At 40.7% G+C, this 17,420-nt stretch overlaps 5 protein-coding genes across 5 annotated transcripts in view; 4 read left to right on the forward strand and 1 right to left on the reverse strand.

The window, feature by feature from the left end:
- LOC103382655 (olfactory receptor 142-like) overlaps positions 1-276 on the forward strand; it is a 960-nt gene extending 684 nt beyond the window's left edge. Inside the window, exon 1 of the mRNA XM_008315512.2 lies at positions 1-276. This exon is cut by the window's left edge and continues 684 nt beyond it. Within this exon, the coding sequence (XP_008313734.2) occupies positions 1-276 (276 nt within the window).
- Positions 277-1,793: 1,517 nt separating this feature from the next.
- LOC103382631 (olfactory receptor 10J5-like) lies at positions 1,794-3,358 on the forward strand. The gene has a single exon (XM_008315482.3). It carries the CDS (start codon positions 2,046-2,048, stop codon positions 3,021-3,023), a length of 978 nt encoding a protein of 325 aa, XP_008313704.1. The 5' UTR covers positions 1,794-2,045; the 3' UTR covers positions 3,024-3,358.
- A 1,095-nt stretch (positions 3,359-4,453) lies between these two features.
- polr2d (RNA polymerase II subunit D) lies at positions 4,454-6,588 on the forward strand. The gene is made up of 4 exons (XM_008315483.2): positions 4,454-4,764; positions 5,128-5,308; positions 5,798-5,893; positions 6,172-6,588. The coding sequence occupies exons 1-4, from the start codon at positions 4,686-4,688 to the stop codon at positions 6,248-6,250; spliced, it is 435 nt and encodes a 144-aa protein (XP_008313705.1). The 5' UTR covers positions 4,454-4,685; the 3' UTR covers positions 6,251-6,588.
- A 788-nt stretch (positions 6,589-7,376) lies between these two features.
- On the forward strand, positions 7,377-10,075 carry LOC103382633 (uncharacterized). The gene is made up of 5 exons (XM_025057333.1): positions 7,377-7,501; positions 8,073-8,690; positions 8,785-8,861; positions 8,941-9,192; positions 9,572-10,075. Exons 2-5 carry the CDS (start codon positions 8,129-8,131, stop codon positions 9,812-9,814), a joined length of 1,134 nt encoding a protein of 377 aa, XP_024913101.1. The 5' UTR covers positions 7,377-7,501; positions 8,073-8,128; the 3' UTR covers positions 9,815-10,075.
- A 286-nt stretch (positions 10,076-10,361) lies between these two features.
- Positions 10,362-17,318, reverse strand: abcf3 (ATP-binding cassette, sub-family F (GCN20), member 3). The gene is made up of 21 exons (XM_008315485.3): positions 17,161-17,318; positions 16,063-16,210; positions 15,882-15,958; positions 15,563-15,618; positions 15,373-15,470; positions 15,168-15,290; positions 14,809-15,075; positions 14,191-14,271; positions 13,907-13,966; positions 13,754-13,810; positions 13,639-13,661; positions 13,090-13,145; positions 12,782-12,982; positions 12,318-12,394; positions 12,151-12,195; positions 11,753-11,885; positions 11,569-11,657; positions 11,333-11,424; positions 11,113-11,245; positions 10,948-11,035; positions 10,362-10,875 (listed from the first exon to the last, which is right to left on the reverse strand). The coding sequence occupies exons 1-21, from the start codon at positions 17,231-17,233 to the stop codon at positions 10,717-10,719; spliced, it is 2,136 nt and encodes a 711-aa protein (XP_008313707.1). The 5' UTR covers positions 17,234-17,318; the 3' UTR covers positions 10,362-10,716.
- Between the last annotated feature and the right edge of the window lie 102 nt (positions 17,319-17,420).

Consider the following 17,420-nt stretch of genomic DNA (forward strand, 5'->3'; position numbering starts at 1 on the left):
CTGAAAGTCTGTTTATCTGGCTGTAAGCAGATGAGACAGAAGGCCAGAAACACCTGCGTACCTCACATGGCCTCACTCATCAACTTCTCTTTCGGAGTCTTCTTTGAGATCACACAGAGCAGGTTTGACATGAGCAGCATCCCCTTCGCACTCAGAGTGTTTCTGTCCCTGTACTGGCTCATGTGTCAGCCGCTCTTTAACCCACTGATGTACGGCCTTAACCTGGCAAAAATACGCATGCTGTGTAAGACTCTGATTATACGGAGAGGGCTGTAGCTGCCGTGGTGACAATAAAATGGTGGCAATAAAAATATGACATAATTAAATCCCTAACATAATAACAACACTAAAAATGATTTTATTTTGAAAGCACTTCAGACTTATACTAAAACTAAAAATATATACTATAATAGACAATTAATAGACAAGTTAAAGAATTGCATACAAACACATATAATATGCATTTACTGTGTTTTTTTTAAACGATTGTGTTAATTTTGAAATTTTATTTCCTGCACTAAGTTATCCTATATTTATATATATTTTAATATATATAGATATAGAAAAGTTAAAGAACGTACGTATAAGTACATATAATATTAAGAAAAAAGAAGAAGAAGATGTTCAGTGTGTCACAACCATGATACACATCACTGACATCGAGGTTTTATTGAAAATTTGCCAACTTTAAGTTCATGTTCTGTTACACTGTAATCACTATTCAACTTCTGTCAACCATATAATCTTTTATAGCTTTGTCATTTTCATCTACCTTCAATAATATTTGCGCTGTTGTGTGTCTACTGCGGCAACATCAGAAATATTATGTTCCTGAGAAAAAACAATTTGGGTCAGAAAATGTCTGTCTGTCAGGTTTTTTTTAAATATATGGTTTAGATATCACATTTCTGACTGAGAAAGATCTATCTAATCATAAGGCTAAACACAATGAACTCACAAACTCAGCCCACCATTTTCCGAGCATCAGAGGACTACGGAGGTCTCATCTGACCTAAAGGCTCACTCACTCACAACTCCCTGCACTTCAGCCCCGCTTCTTTGGTCTCCAAGTTTCTCCTTGGATCACAAATTATTTTCCTGTGGTCTTTTAAAATTGTCAATTTAACCTGCTCTAGAAACACATGCATTTGTTGATTCTCTTTCACATAAATAGATTATTTTAACACTTTCAAACTAAATATTTTTGTTTTATTTAGATAAGACAGGAAAAGATAAGACAGGAAAAGATAGAACAACATAACATAATCCATCTATCTATCTATCTATCTATAACACATGTGTCAAACTCAGGCCCGGGGGCCAAATCTAGCCAACAGTGTAATTATATTTGGCCCATGAGATTAAATCAAATGTGTACTAGGGTTGGCCCACCAGTGTATAGCCCGTGTGTACTGGAATTTGTAGTATTAGCGGTGTATGAGCTATGTATGTATGTAGCATATACATTTTGGTTGTTCTTTTGTTGGCCTGTGAAAAAAAGATTCAAATTAAAAAGAAACTTGAAAGGCTACAGAAACATGATAAGAAACTAATACCACTGATGCGTGTTTTTTTTTTATTATTTAATTTCTCATGTGTTTATAATGTTAAGCTTTGGTTGTTCCAGATTCAATGTTTACGCAAAACTAAAGTTTGCTTACATGAAACAATTCTACATTACATATGTGGAGAAAAGGGGAAAAATGCACAATTGCCATCAATTTTTGACAAAACTTTGTCCCAGTTTTTAATTTTTTACAATAAAACAATAAAAAAAAGACAATGAAACGAGAGCAAATGTTGAGCTGAATGTGTAGAATATGATTGGACAGTCAGTTGTTTTAGTGAGACACATGCGGCAGTCTTGGTAGTGACGTAACAGATAGACATAATGAAAGGGGGAGTGTGAAGAGTTCCAGCAGAGGACAAGAAGGGGGATGGTGGACGGTTGGTCTGACAGAGACGAACTCTTCATCCTCAGTGTCTGACTCTGTCTCTTTGTTTGATTCTTGTTTTTTTGCCCTGTGATGTTTTGACATGCAACAATGAATGATTCTGTGAACTGGGAGCAGATCAACTTCACCATCTATGGCTCCCTGGGTATCTTCAACACGACACTGCTCCTGTGCATCTTCTTTCTTTACATTGTCAGTTTGTGCATCAACCTCTTCCTGGTCCTGGTCATTTGCACAGAGGCCCGTCTCTACAGCAGACCTATGTATATGCTGTTAGTGAACTTGTGTCTCAGTGGTGTGGTAGGCAGTTCATTAATGTGTCCTAATATCATCCACCACCTGCTGCACCACGGTCAGCCTGTGTTCCTGCAGGGCTGTTTGACCCAGGCGTTCTTCACCAACATTTACAGTGGCAGTATATTCTGTAACCTGGCACTAATGGCTTATGACCGCTACGTCTCCATCTGTAAACCACTGCTGTACCACAGCATCATGACTCCAGGAAGGGTCGGACTGATGCTCCTGGTGGTTTACGTGGTTCTCAGCTGCTCCTCAGGTGTGCAGGTCAACCTGATTACCAGACTACAGCTTTGTGGAAACAAGGTCAACAAACTCATCTGTGACAGTTTGGTGGTGTCTAACCTGTCCTGCAGAAGGACGACAGTGATCAGCGTCTACGGTCTGTGCTGCGCTGTCGGTTTCATCATGTTGCCATGTGGTCTAGTCATTCTGTCATATGTCCACATTTTCTCGGTTGTTCTAAAGAAATCCCGGCACTCTCAGTCGAGAGCACTGCAGACTTGTACGCCTCACTTGGTCACCTTCGTTAACTTCTCTGTGGCATCCTTCTTTGGTGTCATTTACAACCGCCTGAGCTCTGACCTGCCCATAGTGGTCAATATTGTAGTTAGTATAAACTTCTTTGTCATCCCTCCTCTACTCCACCCCATAATTTATGGCATTAAAATGAAGGCAATTCGACAAAGTATGAAGCAAATGAAGAACTTACTGTTTTGCTCTCGGTCACATTTAAATGCTGATAATTTACAGATTACAGTGTTGGATTAGAACTGGTTTACTGTGTAATCTCACTGTCAAACAAATTCAGGAAAAGTTTGTTTTACTGTCCATTCATTTACCAAAGCCTGTGGGAAATATATGGATTTTTTAAGGTATAAAAGGAAACAAAGACAAACCCATTGGAGTTCCTGTATAAGGTTTAGATGACATCATGGACACACCATCCTAATGTGATTTCATGAACTTGAAGGACACAGGTTTTTACTGTATATGTGAGGCCTTTAATAGGTTTCTGTTGTTGTCACATCAGTTTTCATGAACGTTCCATTACGCCTGACCTTCTCATTAGACCACGTCAACGCACTTAAACCTCACTTTAAACGTCTTTGCTGATAAAATGCACCCACTGTACTCTGTGCTTAAAGTTTTCAAAGTTCATTAATAAAAATAAAAAAAACTAATGTACATGACAAAGGGCAGAGTGCAGGTCAGTGTGACAATCATTATCTTAATTCCTGATGACACATTTGTTTACAGCTCTAACCATGACAACAACTAAATGATCTGTCAGTGAAGCCACTCGTTGCCTCCTGAGTGTCCAACTGTCCACACAGGCTGTGTCCTTAGGGTGATAAATGCTAGGAAAGACAAGAGGAAGAAACTCCAGTGGGGCTAATTACATTGTTTGTTACAGTTGTTTAAACTATGACAAATAAAAAGTTTAAACATAAAATATGTTTGCCTAAAGTTAATACTGGGTCAGCTGTGTGAATAAAACTAAATCTGTGCATCTGTTCATTGTTTGGGGAGTAGGGGAACATGATTTTGAACCCCTTCTTCATTACTTCATACAACACCTTGAGAAAACTGTTCTGTGGATGAAAACTTTTATTCTTATTGTTTTAAGCAAAACAATGAAACCAAATGTGACCAGAAATAACCTCAGCCTTTAGTTTTCTATCTTATTTCATCACATGAATTGTGGTGTTGTTTGTAAAGCATTACTTCCTATCATTTTACATAAACTAAAATAAATATGACTGGGCCCAGGTTGTTAAACACATGACTTCATTAAAAAATAAGAGGTCAAAAGATTATTCGTTCAAGAACGACTTGTTTATCTGTGATTTAAGGCCTTTTACTAACCAAGCACTTCAGGATAAATCCTGTACTCTACTGCCCTCTGGTGTAAGGAAAAGCAAAGAAAGACTTAATCAGCAACTCATTTCATTTTAATCTAAAAATACTGTATATTACAATTGGATCATTTTCGGTGCTTTCAAGTTTACACGCAAAAGTCAGAATTATTCGTCAGCATTTTTATGGATGGCTGACAAGCTGCAATCATGAATAGAAAGTAATTCGCCTTTGGGGAATGTTGTTGTAGCTAAACTCCATTCCTTTAGTTGGCGCTATATGATTCTGTTTTGTTTTTGTTACTACCAACCGACCCCCTCCTGGCGCAATCTATACTGGAGAAGAAGAGAAGCCCGGAAGTGGTTATTGTCGACTCGGAAAGAGTAGTTTGTGTTGAAAGGCGCCGAGCTAAATCTCTGGTTGTTTCCTACCGTCAATCCCACAAACAGTCGTCTTAGTCGGGTCAGCAATTTACCTGAATCGTGTCTGAACTAAAGACTGACACCGCTGTCCTCCGTCGAGTGGTTTTAACAGTGTCCCGTTAAACGTTGGTAGTTAGTCGTTTGTTGTGTCATGGCGACGGGAGGCGGTGCGGCTGCTCCTCAAGTCGGTGATGTTGAAGAAGATGCTTCACAGCTGCTATTTCCTAAAGGTCAGTAATGAATGAGAATGAACCAGGTCTGGACCAGCAGTATGGTAAACTTATCTAAGACCAAGTCCTATACTCATCCTTGGATCCAAACACTAACCACACAGAACAATCTGTAGAGTGGGAGAAGATTATCAGGATTTTTCTCCTGGGTTCATTCCGGTGTTGGTCCTACCTGCTTTTACCAGTTCCCTCCAAATTGTATAGATGTTAGAAGATACTAATCTTGTCATTAAATGTTAACAGAATTATTCAAAATGTCAGCATTTCCCAGAAACCACAGCAATCAACGGTTTACTTCAGAGGAAGATCACTTTCATTCAGCTTCAGCTTAACTTGCGTTCTTTTCCTCCATGTTTTTCACAGAGTTTGAAAGTGCAGAGACGCTGCTGAACTCCGAGGTGCACATGTTGTTAGAACACAGGAAGCAGCAGAATGAGAGTGCGGAGGACGAACAGGAACTGTCAGAGGTTTTCATGAAGACCCTGAACTACACGGCTCGCTTCAGTCGCTTCAAAAACAGAGAAACCATCACAGCCGTGCGCAGGTGCTGTTGCTCCCCTCACGTGTGTCTCCTTGGCTCAATGGTGGCTTAGTGGTTAAGGAAGCGGACTTGGGTCGGGAAGGTAACCACTGAGATGCTCTGAGCATTGCATCGCTGACCCACTGTTCACTTTGGTGATGGGTTAAAAGCAGAGGACACATTTCGCTGTGTGCAGTGGTGTGCTGTGTCACAATGACAAGTGGTTCACTTTCCTTCCTTACTTGACCGTCCAGACCTGAATTAAAGTTATTCTGATCAAACTAGTCACACGCCATATTTAAACTGATGACTAAATATGGTGTACATTTATGAAACAAAGCTTTGTTGTCTATCCTAAAAAAATAAGATGACTTTAGTTATTATTGAATAATGATAATATGAACAATTGAAGATCGACCAGAGATGGATTGCAGTTGATTAGAATTCTTGTAAGGTGTGTGTATGTTTAATTTGCACAGATTCCAACCAACTTTATCTTCCATTTTCCCTCAGTCTCCTGCTCCAGAAGAAGCTTCATAAGTTTGAGTTGGCTAGTTTAGCAAACCTCTGCCCTGAAGCTGCTGAAGAGGCCAAAGCCCTGATCCCCAGGTGAGTCCACTATATTTCTAATCCTTTGTTAACTGGAGTCTTCTTGGCAACTGAATATTCATATAGTCAATATTTACATGTATAAATATTCAATGTACTTCAAAGTTAAGCATTTCACATAGTGAAGAGAGTTGCCTTTCAGAGGCAATGATCTTGACTTCAGTTATGTGCAGCTCAGAACATTTTTTGTTCATCACCTCTGGCTGCAGAATCTTACTTTTTTTATTTTAAAATCAGTCATTGATTTAATTGTGACTTTTTTTGACCATGTGTTTTAGTCTGGAGGGACGGTTTGAAGATGAAGAGCTGCAGCAAATCCTCGACGACATCCAGACCAAGAGAAGCTTCCAGTATTGATTGCAGGACCAAATCCATCCTTTTGATCAGAAGTGGAACCAGACCTGGACTGAAATCAGATCTAAAACTGTGACTTTTGCCATTTTCTGGCCTCAACGATACTCAGATTTGACCACCATGTCCTCAGACCAACTGAAGTGAACTGTGACTCATTGTTCACGTGTAAACTGTGTAATGTATAACATTTCCTAATTGTCAACAGATTTTCCTTGATGCTTTTTTTTTACACACAGGCAAAAGTGATGATCACACACTGTCTCACAATGTTTTATCAGAAGTTTTTGTTGTTGTTTGTCTTGAGTATTTTTGATCTGATTAAACGTATCTGGTTTTCCTGATGTGGCAACAGCATGTTCCTTGTCCCAGGTGTTCCACAGCCCATGGGCCAGCCTGTGGCCTAGTGTTCAGAAGACCAGGCTTGTTCTCTGTGGTGTTTGCTTAGCAAGCAAAATTCCCTCTCTCACTGGGCACTGCTGAAAAGTGTATGTGATAATCTGTCTGTTTATATGTATGTTCATGAGACGAGTACGGTGGTGACAAAACACCAGGTAACCCTAAAACTCTTTAATTCTGCAAAATTACAACAAGCCTCAACGTGAAATGCATTACACAAACACACACTTTGTCATACCACAGATCTGCACCTCACTCAACTGTATACAAGCTTCATGAAATCTGTTTCCTGATGACTTGTCGTAACCGGACAGTAGTACACCACAGCACTGATGTTTGAAGAGTCAACATTGCACAGATATTTTGGTGCTCTCCCATCATCTAGCATTGTATATATTTTAGAGGACATCACCATCCGCAACGGGTTCCTACCAAACAGCACCCACCTACAGTCAGAATATATATCAGAAGCCAGCATCAGACCTGAATGAAAGACCGTGACTCCAGAACCTATTCATGATCTTGTTGCAGACTCAGACCATCCACTAAGACCAACAAATCTGAGACAAATACCGTGGGAGGAGCGCCACACCTATTGAAAACCGCTGCAGTAAACTAATTGAGGAACCATACATGCCAGTATTAGAGTGCTGTTTCTCATAAACATAAAAATAAAGGAGCGCTAAAGTTGTTGCGTCGGACTGTCAGTTAAATTGACAAATTATTAATAATAGCATCCCTTGGGTTCAGAAGTCAGCTGACAGAAAAAAAAACGTCACGGGTCACGAGTTACTGAGTCACTGGCTCTTTCAGTAGTTTCATTTGTTCACAGGGACAGTGGGGTGCGTTCAGGATCTGGTGAGACAGACTCAACAACACAAATATTTATTAAACACACCACGTTATGTACCGCATCGCCTGTATTTTTGTTGTTATAACAAGTTTCCCGTGCTCTGATCACGTGCTTCGAATTTCGGCTTTTTAATTACGTCACATATAAATCCTACCGACGCTGAATTACAAAAGTCCAATTAACGAAGCCTTACATAAAGGTTTATAAGGATCTGCTGAATGTGTTTTGATGACAAATGTTTCTCCTGTTGTTTTTACAGACGTTTACTCTGACGTAACATCCGGGTAAATTTCAAAATAACATCGAGAAACAACGTTATCCGGTTGCAAGAGTAAAGCGAGGAGCGCGAACCGGATATGGTTATTAGTTTTTAGGAAATTAAAGTGAATGAGTATATTATCCATCAAATGTGCATGGGTTGTTTTTAGTGTTTTAATAAAATCTATGACTTTGTAAGTCATGATTATAAACAATCTCATTGTTGCATTCAATAACCGCAGTAAATTACAAAACATGCATCTAGATGAAGTTTATGTTTATCGAGCCATGGATTAAGTTTGTTTTGTTATTTTCCAGTCCAGTTTATCATGGTCTGATTCTTTTCATTGGAATTTGGTCCAGTCCATGCAAACATGAACAAAAACAAGTCTTCACCACGAGCTGGAGAAACAGCAACTGCCACATCCCAGAAACCTATCTTACCTAAGGCTCGATACCATCCTTCCATCAAGTGCAACAAGCCTGGAGATGCAGTGCTGCCCCAAACCTCTAACACTCTGGAAACTGGTCCAAAAAGAAGAAGCAAAGCCAGAGAAGTCCCCCCACTACAGCCTGGGAGCCAATGTGGAGACACAAGCCGACAGGTGGACAAGGGTCCAGTGTCAAGAGTACAAACTAAGACCTCTCCAAAACCACCTCAGAAATCAGTCAGAAAGGAAACTTCAGATTCAGAGCTGAATTCTAACAAAGGTCCACCTAGTCCAGAACAGGTTCCCCTAGGTGTAGATATAGTGTTGGACAGACATGTTATAGAGCAGGTGGAGGTTCTAACCCGCGGACAGAGGGAAAACCAGGACTGGTTCTCCTGGAGGAAGAACCGGATTACTGCCTCATTAGCTCATCAGATTGCTCACTGCCGCTTGGTAAATGGAAAGAGTACAACTCCACCATCCAGCTACTTGGCTGCAATCACAGGTATGTCTTTCCCACATACACAGGTGTGGTCATACCCTCAGTATTAAATTTTTTTTTTTAATTTTTGTTTTACTATGTTTATCTGGTTCTTCAGGTGATAGACGACATGTCCAGACCCGTGCCATGAGTTGGGGGATTAACATGGAGTCTAAAGTTATCCACAAATACCAGGTAAACTGATCCACATGTCACTTGATATGTTTGACTCAGAAAAAGCTTAAAACACTGTTTTAATAATAATGTATTTTAGAAACTGAAAACCCTGGCACTGGGTCGTCCCGTCATGGTTCGGGACTGTGGTTTGTTCATTGATGCTCAGCGACCCTGGTTAGCGGCCAGTCCTGATGGCATTCTGGTGGACAGTCGGACTGGTGAGTGGCTGCTGGGCCTGGAAGTGAAATGTCCCTATAAACACAGACACAGCTCAGTGGAAGAAGCCTGCAGGAGTGACCGGGCCTTCTGTCTAGAAATTGTGGAAGGAGACGATCAGAATCCAAGAGAGGTAAAAATAAAATCATCTGTGACGTTGTCTTGTTCCTACTATAACCTTTGTCTTTGTGTTTTATTTACAACATCTTTCCTTTGTCTTTGATGTTTGTCTTCCCAAATATTTTCTCCTCAAATGTCATTCCCTGGAGTACTTTTACCCTTAAGTCCCATTAGCTCTACAGTCTTACCTTTTTCTCACGTTGTCTTACTTTTGCATCCATTTCAAATTTCTTTTTTCATTAATAAAATAACTTCTTGTTTCTATAATCTTGTTTCTGAAGATCACTCCTCAGAACCTTTGTTCAATTCTACATCGTTGTCCTTGTCTCTTGCATGTCTGCTCATGTGTTCACCTTTACTTTTCTCCCTAACATCCTCTCCTTGTGTCCCAGATTCCGGTCTACCGTCTGAAGACATCTCACCAGTACTTCACACAGATCCAGTGTCAGTTGGCCGTGACAGGCCTGCACTCTGCAGACCTGGTGGTTTACACCACTAAGGAAACTGCTATCGTCCCTGTGACCTTTGACCCTGACTTGTGGGAGGAGACAGTGTCCAAACTCGAAATGTTTTACAGAAGCGCTGTTCTGCCAAAACTCAGAGAGAAGGCAGCTGCCTGGACACCTGAGCAGTAGAGAAGCTGTGACTTCACAGACAGGTCAGGTGTCTTCTACGTAAGTGCCTTGGATGAGATGACCTAGATGACTGAGAACCTACATAAACATGTAATAAGTAACCTAATAATTGTGAGGTTTAAACTGAAGAAAAAAGTGTGATTAGGGAAATATCAAAGTTAATTAAGCTTTGAAAACATTGTAAAGAACTTCAGAGAACATCAAGATGTTACAGTGAAGATTGATCTTCACTTCTTTGTCATTAAATCATCTCATCTTTCATACTTGTCTGAATTTCTGAGTCAGCAGCATTTATCATCACAAACAATCACTCTAGTATGAGAAGGCATGTATTTGATATGAATTTTCACCAAGGTTAAAGTGTAAATGACGTGTTACATGTCATATGACAAAGACAGAAGAAGTCAGTTGGTCCTCCTGCCCAGCGATTGCCCTGAGTTGTGTTTTCAGTGTGCTGAGGTACTTAAATAGTAGAAGAGTTGTGATGTGTTTTAAAGTCCATGATGAAGAACACGATATGAGGGGAAAAAAAACAAAAACAGAAGTGTCACATGCTCAGATTTTTATTGGGTTTAGTTAATATAAATATACGTAAGTGTATCTACGTATATTTACATATAACGTAAATATAACTATGTCAGGTCCGTTAAAAAGGATAAAATCTTAAAACTGCTGCCACTTCAATTCACTCCTTCCTCCTGCTCCTCCGCCTCTTCTCCTCCTGCTGAGTTTACTTTGAACCCTCCAATCAGCTTGCAGCAACAATTGCCTGAAGCAGGAAGTGACACAGTTCAGAGATGAAGCATCTCCTGGTCAGTTGTGGCAATGATTGGCTGCAGGGACATTTGTCTGATGTGGGAGGGGTTTAAATGGCTAGAGGTCAGTCAGCGTTAGGCAGAGCATCACAGGTAGCCCTCCTTTCTGAACTGCTCATGTAGGATGTCTCGATACTCATCGAAGCCTCCATCGATACGACCAACTTTCCCATTCTCACACACCCACAGCTCTTTGCACACCATCCTGATTAGACGCTCGTCATGCGACACAAGGACGACTCCACCCTGAAACACGTGACGAGACAGATCTGAGGAAACGCCCAGGAAGAACATGACCACATTCACACAGTCACTTACTTTAAACTTGTTGAGAGCTTTGGCAAGCGCCTCGATCGTCTCCATGTCCAAGTGATTGGTCGGCTCATCCAGGATGTAAAAATTTGGACTGCAGGAAAGACAGGGTGACATCACTATTACATCATAATTACCATAGAGACAGCTGATTACTGAGTACTCTGTTACCATGGCATCGTCATCTGAGCAAAAGCAACACGACTTTTTTGTCCTCCTGACAGACTGGCCACTGGCCTGGTCGCCAGCTCGCCTGTGATTCCATAACTTCCCAGCTGGTGGCGATACTCTTCCTCTGTCCGACCTACAACACACACACACATTCTTTTACAGCTCATCTCCAGGGAGAGACCTTTAGTTATGACTATGGTCAAATGCTGTTACAATTTACCTGGAAACCTGTTGAGCAGCAGCTCCACAGAGCAGACGTTCAAGTCCAGCTGGTCCACATGATGCTGACTGAAGTAACCGATCTTGAGGTTCCTGAGAACAAGACGATCAGAAACAGAGAAAATGTAAACAATGCATATGTCTGAAAATCACAACCTCAGTTGTAGGATAAACAATCCACTTTATTTAAACCACTCAGAATCCTCCTCTGCTCTGATTGGCTGTCAGCCATCTCACCTGTGAGCTTGTCTGACTCCCTGGACTGGCGTCAACTCGCCCATCAGCAGTTTCAGGACAGTAGATTTACCAGCGCCATTTTCTCCAACCTGACACAATACACAAGGATGGAGAGCAGGTGAGATCAGCCCAAGTCTGACATCACTGTTAATGGTCAGATTTTAGGCCTAGCGACCACACGTACAATGCAGATCCGAGACTCTAGGTCAGCTGATAGGTTGAGCCCAGAGAAAATGGGCTGGTCAGGGCTGTAGTAAAACTCAACTTCATCTAACTGCAGGATGGGTGGGGACAACTTCTCAAAGTTATCTGGGAACCTGCAGAACATGTGACAGTTTAGGTTGAGAATGGATCAACATGTAGATCAGGTGGATGTACTGTATGCTACGCAGGCTGTGACCTGATGGTGGTGCTGTCTGAAACTGGAAACAACATTCTGAGCATCATCTTTTATTAAAGCCTGACATTAATACGATTTTTAAAAAATTGAATCCGTAACATTCCATGTTAAGCACATGTTAACTTCTCATATCAGGTTTGAAAAACAAATAAATGGCAAATAGTAATTTTAAATCACTTTACCTTAAAATTGCTTCTGTTTCTTTCTCAATAGGCGTCAGCTCAGGTCTGTGGGGACAGTCAATTACAGTTCATGAACACACCAACACTGACAGACATCCATGAAGACATGAGCTCATTCATATATACTGTGTGTATATATATCTTTACTTCAGTACAGCTTTACTCACAGTTTCTCCAGCAGCTTCAGTTTACTCTGAACCTGAGCCGCTCTGTTGGCATTGTAGCGAAACCTATCGATAAAAACCTGAAACACACCAAAGGTGTATCATAGGTCACCGTGCACCACCTCTGAAAATATTAGTCTCTCAAAGTACTAGCAGTATCAAAATCAGAATCAGGTTTTTGGACAAGAATAAACAAATACAAAGTAATTAACTCCAGCTTTACATAGCTTTAGTGTTTGAATGAAAGAAACTGGACAATAAGTTACATAAAAAAGAGGATTAAAAATTAGGAAACAATATACATACATACATACTTAAGTACTGGAGTAGTTTTTGTTTGTTTGTATAACCAATATAACAGTCCAGCTGAAAACTACTTAATAAACTAAATGAGAAACTATGTGGATACATTAACCCTAGTTTGAAAACCACTGTACTGATTAGTTGGCATACAAGTATGACTGTACCTGTATGTGTTGTCTGTACTGCAGCTGAGCCTCGTATTCCCTCTGCTGGTTCTTCAGCCGGTCGTCTTTAGTTTTTATAAAGTTTTCATAGTCTCCTCTGTAACTGTCCAGTCTTTGTGAGTGCAGGTGGATGATGTCTGTTACCACAGCATTTAAGAAGTTTCTGTCATGGGAAACAACCAGAATGGTGGACTGCCATGTCTGAGGAGAGAGGAAAAAGATTCTCTCAATAAGTAACGTGTAAAAAAAAAGAAAAGAAAAAAGACAGAAAATAAATAATAAAATGAAAATAATGCATAAGTTTAGACCTGCAGGTAGTTCTCCAGCCACAAGATGGCTCTGACATCCAACATGTTGGTAGGCTCTAAAAGAAAAAAAAAAATACAGGACAAAGAATGAAACAATACCAAAACAGAGATCATACAACTGAAGGTCGAATATCCTAGAAGAATTTCTTAACCTCAGCTAAATCAAATCAAAAAACTGTATCGACCTGAGGTTCACAGACTTTTCTGCAACGCGCCCTCTTGTATATGAGACCACAATTAAGCTGCTGCAGGCTCTAAACATTAACAGCTTCAAAAATGCACCAATCGCTGTTAAAGACACAAGTCCGCACATTTCTCAAAAAGGAAATACATTTTTTTTGTTACAGAAATATTTAGACTGAAATTAACTATAGTGGTTGCGCCCTCACTGCAAAGGCTCCACGATCCCAATGGAGGGCCCACTTTGGGAACCAGTTTTACAGTCTGATGTAAACTATGAAATAATAAAGTTTGAGATGTTTTAAATCAACTCTGAACCTTCAGCAGTAAAACTAAACCAATGACAGCATTACAGAGGGACGGACTCACCATCGAGCAGCAGCAGATCTGGCCTAGTGAAGACAGAAGACAGGGGAAGACAGCTGTCAATCACCAGTTCTAGGCCAATCAGAAGTAGGGTTTCAATGTTAAGAACCAGACTCACCGAGCAAACAAAGCTCTGGCCAAAGCTAGCCTCATCCTCCACCCTCCTGAGAACTCCCTGAGACACAGAGAGAGAGAGAAAGAGAGAGAGACAGGGTTTATAATGCACTGCTCTTTGTTTCTTGATGTCAAAACTTGGTTGGTGACATCTCACCTCGTTGCCTGCTGTTGCATCTTTGGAGAAAATCCTAGACCTGCTAGAATGACTGAAGCTCTAAATAAACACAACAGAGACGTAAATAAAAAAGAGCACCAAAACACCAGAACAACAGTAATGATTTACAACTGTTCAGTTCTACCTCCAGTGTGGATCTACAGTACATGTGACTAAACCACAGGGAAATTAATCTCCACAGGAATAAATTATACGGTTTATATTTATATATAATATATTTATTTGAATTTAAAAATGATAGCCAGTAGGGTTGCCATAGTTACCGAGCAGGTGCTTTGTCGGCTTCAATCTCCTCCAACTTTGCATAGATCTCCGAGAGTCGTATGCTTTCCATCCCATCGGCACTGAGGGACAACAAAGAAAGAATGTAATCAGTTAGTCATCATATTTACTGATGATTCAAACAATGATGTGACTTCCTGTCTAACCTCAAAAAACATTAAAAAGATGAGCCAGAGACGTTGTTTGTCTTTAAAATCATGACCTACAACAAAGTTCAAAATAATGATGCAGGTCCATGGTGGTCAACTGGTGGTTCTGGTAGATTTACACCTGTATTCCTCTAGCTAATGTTTTAATCAAATATATTTAATTTGAACATTTTTTTCTAGAATAAGATTTCCAGTCAAAAATGTATTGAAACATTTCTACAATACAATTCTGCACTTATAAAACACAGAGTACTGTGATGACTACAAGTGAGGCATGGCTATTTTAAACTTATCCAGAAACAAAGGCTAGAACCTACTGGATGTAAACAAACGGAAAAACTTAACTGCCAAAACTTAATAAAAAAAAAAAAATGTAGTCAACACCTTCTCCACCACCAACGACATGAGGTCTGAGTTCCGATCTGATCGTAATGAGATGTCAAATCTTACGTTCCGTTGGCGATGCGGGCGTTGAGCCTTTTCTCCTCCTGCAGCAGATCTTCCCGCACAGTGTCGCTCTGCAGGACGCTGTCCAGCGCTCTCGTATCATCTCCTGCCACTTCCTGCTCCACATGGAGGATGGAAATGTGAGCTGGGACACGGAGGTTGCGGCTCGCCAACATTTTTAACAGAGTTGTCTTTCCCAGACCGTTCCGACCAATCAGACCGTATCTTCGTCCAGTTGCAAGAGACAGCTCTGCCCCTTGCAGCAGACACCTGGAATTAAAAAAAGTTAGAGTGTATATGGTGAAAATATAGCATAAAGTGGGTTTACCCTTTCTTTTATTTCACACTGGTCTCCAACTCACCTTTCTCCAAATGAAACATCAAAGTTTTCTATGCGGATATCATAGCTACGGTTCTTCCCTGATTGGTCAACACGGTTGTCCTTCTTACTGCTGGCCTGACTGGCTGACGCCTCCTCCAAGACGCTGTCAAGACAAAAGGTGATGATGGGTGAGACAAGGACTGGTGTGTGTGTATGTGCATGTGTGTACATGAGTGTGTACTGACAGAGGGCTGGAGGCCTTCAGAGAGTCCTTCTCATTCCTGCGTTCATGCTTAGCTTTCAGCTTGGCCTCGGCCTTCTCCAGTTTTTTTGCATCTACAGTCTGAAGAGAGACAAGGAAAAATGAGGCCAATGACACTGCAGCAGAGTTGTGTCTAACAGAATGGAAGAAAAACAAACGGAGGGAGGACTTACTGTGTTCTGAGTATGTTTCATCATCCAGATACCCTGAACATCTCTGGATGCAGGAACTAAGAAAAAACACAGGTTCAGCTCCTTACAAGGTAAACACAACCAACCCAAACCTAATGCCAAGGTCAGTCTATGTAAATCAATCTTCAGACCACCACACTTTTTATCGTGGCCCATTTCTGTTAAGTCATTCTTGAGCAACAATGTCTTACATGGCAAAAAAAAAATTTAAGTCACCCCCAAAATATGTAAATTATGTAGACTGCAAACTAAAATGTGTAATATAAATGTTATTGTAAATGGTATTTTGTGTGTGTGTTACCTATGTCTGCAGTGATCTGAGACAGCTGAACTGGAGCATCAAGTAACACCTGCCTCTGAGAGCCATGATGGTTGTTTCTGTTTAATACAGAAATTCACACAGTTAAATACAGCATTTTTATTCATTGGATGAGGACATCTGAGGGACAGTTGGAAGCAGTCAAATGTTTGTGTGTTCTTACATTTTGAGAGTGTTATACATCTGGAGGCAGATGTTTTTAACGTCATCCTCGTTTTTACTGTCAGCAGACACTTCTTGCAGGACACCACCGATAGCATCAAAAACCTCGTCTTCATCCTCAAAGTCTGCACCTCCACTGTCAAGGACTCCTGAAAGCAACGCACACAGCATCTCTATTTACTCTCTTACTAAGACAAGCATGCTGTTACAAAATTATTTTCCAGGATTTGTTTTTGATCCACCAAAAATGTTTCCTTTAAAACTCAGGGACACCACAACAAACCCATCTGTCACCTAGACTGCACATTGTTCTACTGTAATGGTGCCCTTGTACACATCATACTTCTTTGCCTCCTAATACAATACAAAAACATCTCTTTTGGCAGCCTCTTACATTCTTTCTCTAGATTCATAAAGACAAAGTGCAGCTATGTTACTGTGGTTGACACGAACAAACTGCTACCCAATTGGCTAATTTATCTCTTAGTCTTGCTTTAGTTCTGGGTTAGGGATATCTGATCAAATTGCCTCCCCCTAGAATTCAACAGGTATCTGGACAAAGAACCTTTTCAGTTTTATTCTTCACCATAGCGGCCCTAACGTCATCATCTAGTTCCTAGAAATGTCCTATACATTTCTGCTCTTCTTCCTATTGTTTATAATCAAGATTGTTTGTTTTAATCCACAGAATAACTTCTGTCAGGCATTAGTATGCTTCATGGGCAGACCCGTGTTTTTGAATTTAGTATATACCGTATCACACGTGTATCGAACGCTCTAACCATTTGGACGTTTTCTTGAACACGTTTGAAATAGTCTCTCTGTTAAACCCGGGGATAATCCTGGTCTACTGGGTCTCTGACCACAGTGCAGTGTAATAATACCCGGTGGTAATATCTAAAAGCGTTAGACATAGCCGGCTCATGTCGCGCTGCCAGGTGACACAGCTCAGTATAGCCTAACTCAAGTCAGCTTGTTAGCTGCCGGCTAATTGTGAGGTCGACTTTTGCCGCTCTATCTGGGCGACATGGGAGAGTCGATCTAGAAAAGACAGTGGCTAGGCTCCTGGGAGCCGTGAGTTTTGTGATCGGCCACTCACCTGTGATATAATCAAAAAGCTCCGAGTCGATCCCAGGAAACTCGTTCTTCAGAATGTCCACGTACGTCGCCATGATACCCGGCCCTGGACACAAAGGCTGTGCGCGTGCGCCAACATGCGACAGCGCAGGATCTCCTGGGAAGTGTAGTTTTTGTTACAATTCTCGCACTTATAATAATCTTATATTTATAACTGTCTCTGCATTTTAACAATACTACACAAAGTTAGGACTGTTATATTTCAAATGTTTTGTGTGTAAA

This window comes from Cynoglossus semilaevis, chromosome 8 (genome assembly GCF_000523025.1).
Source record: "Cynoglossus semilaevis isolate Cse_v1.0 chromosome 8, Cse_v1.0, whole genome shotgun sequence".
Taxonomy (NCBI): Eukaryota; Metazoa; Chordata; class Actinopteri; order Pleuronectiformes; family Cynoglossidae; genus Cynoglossus; species Cynoglossus semilaevis.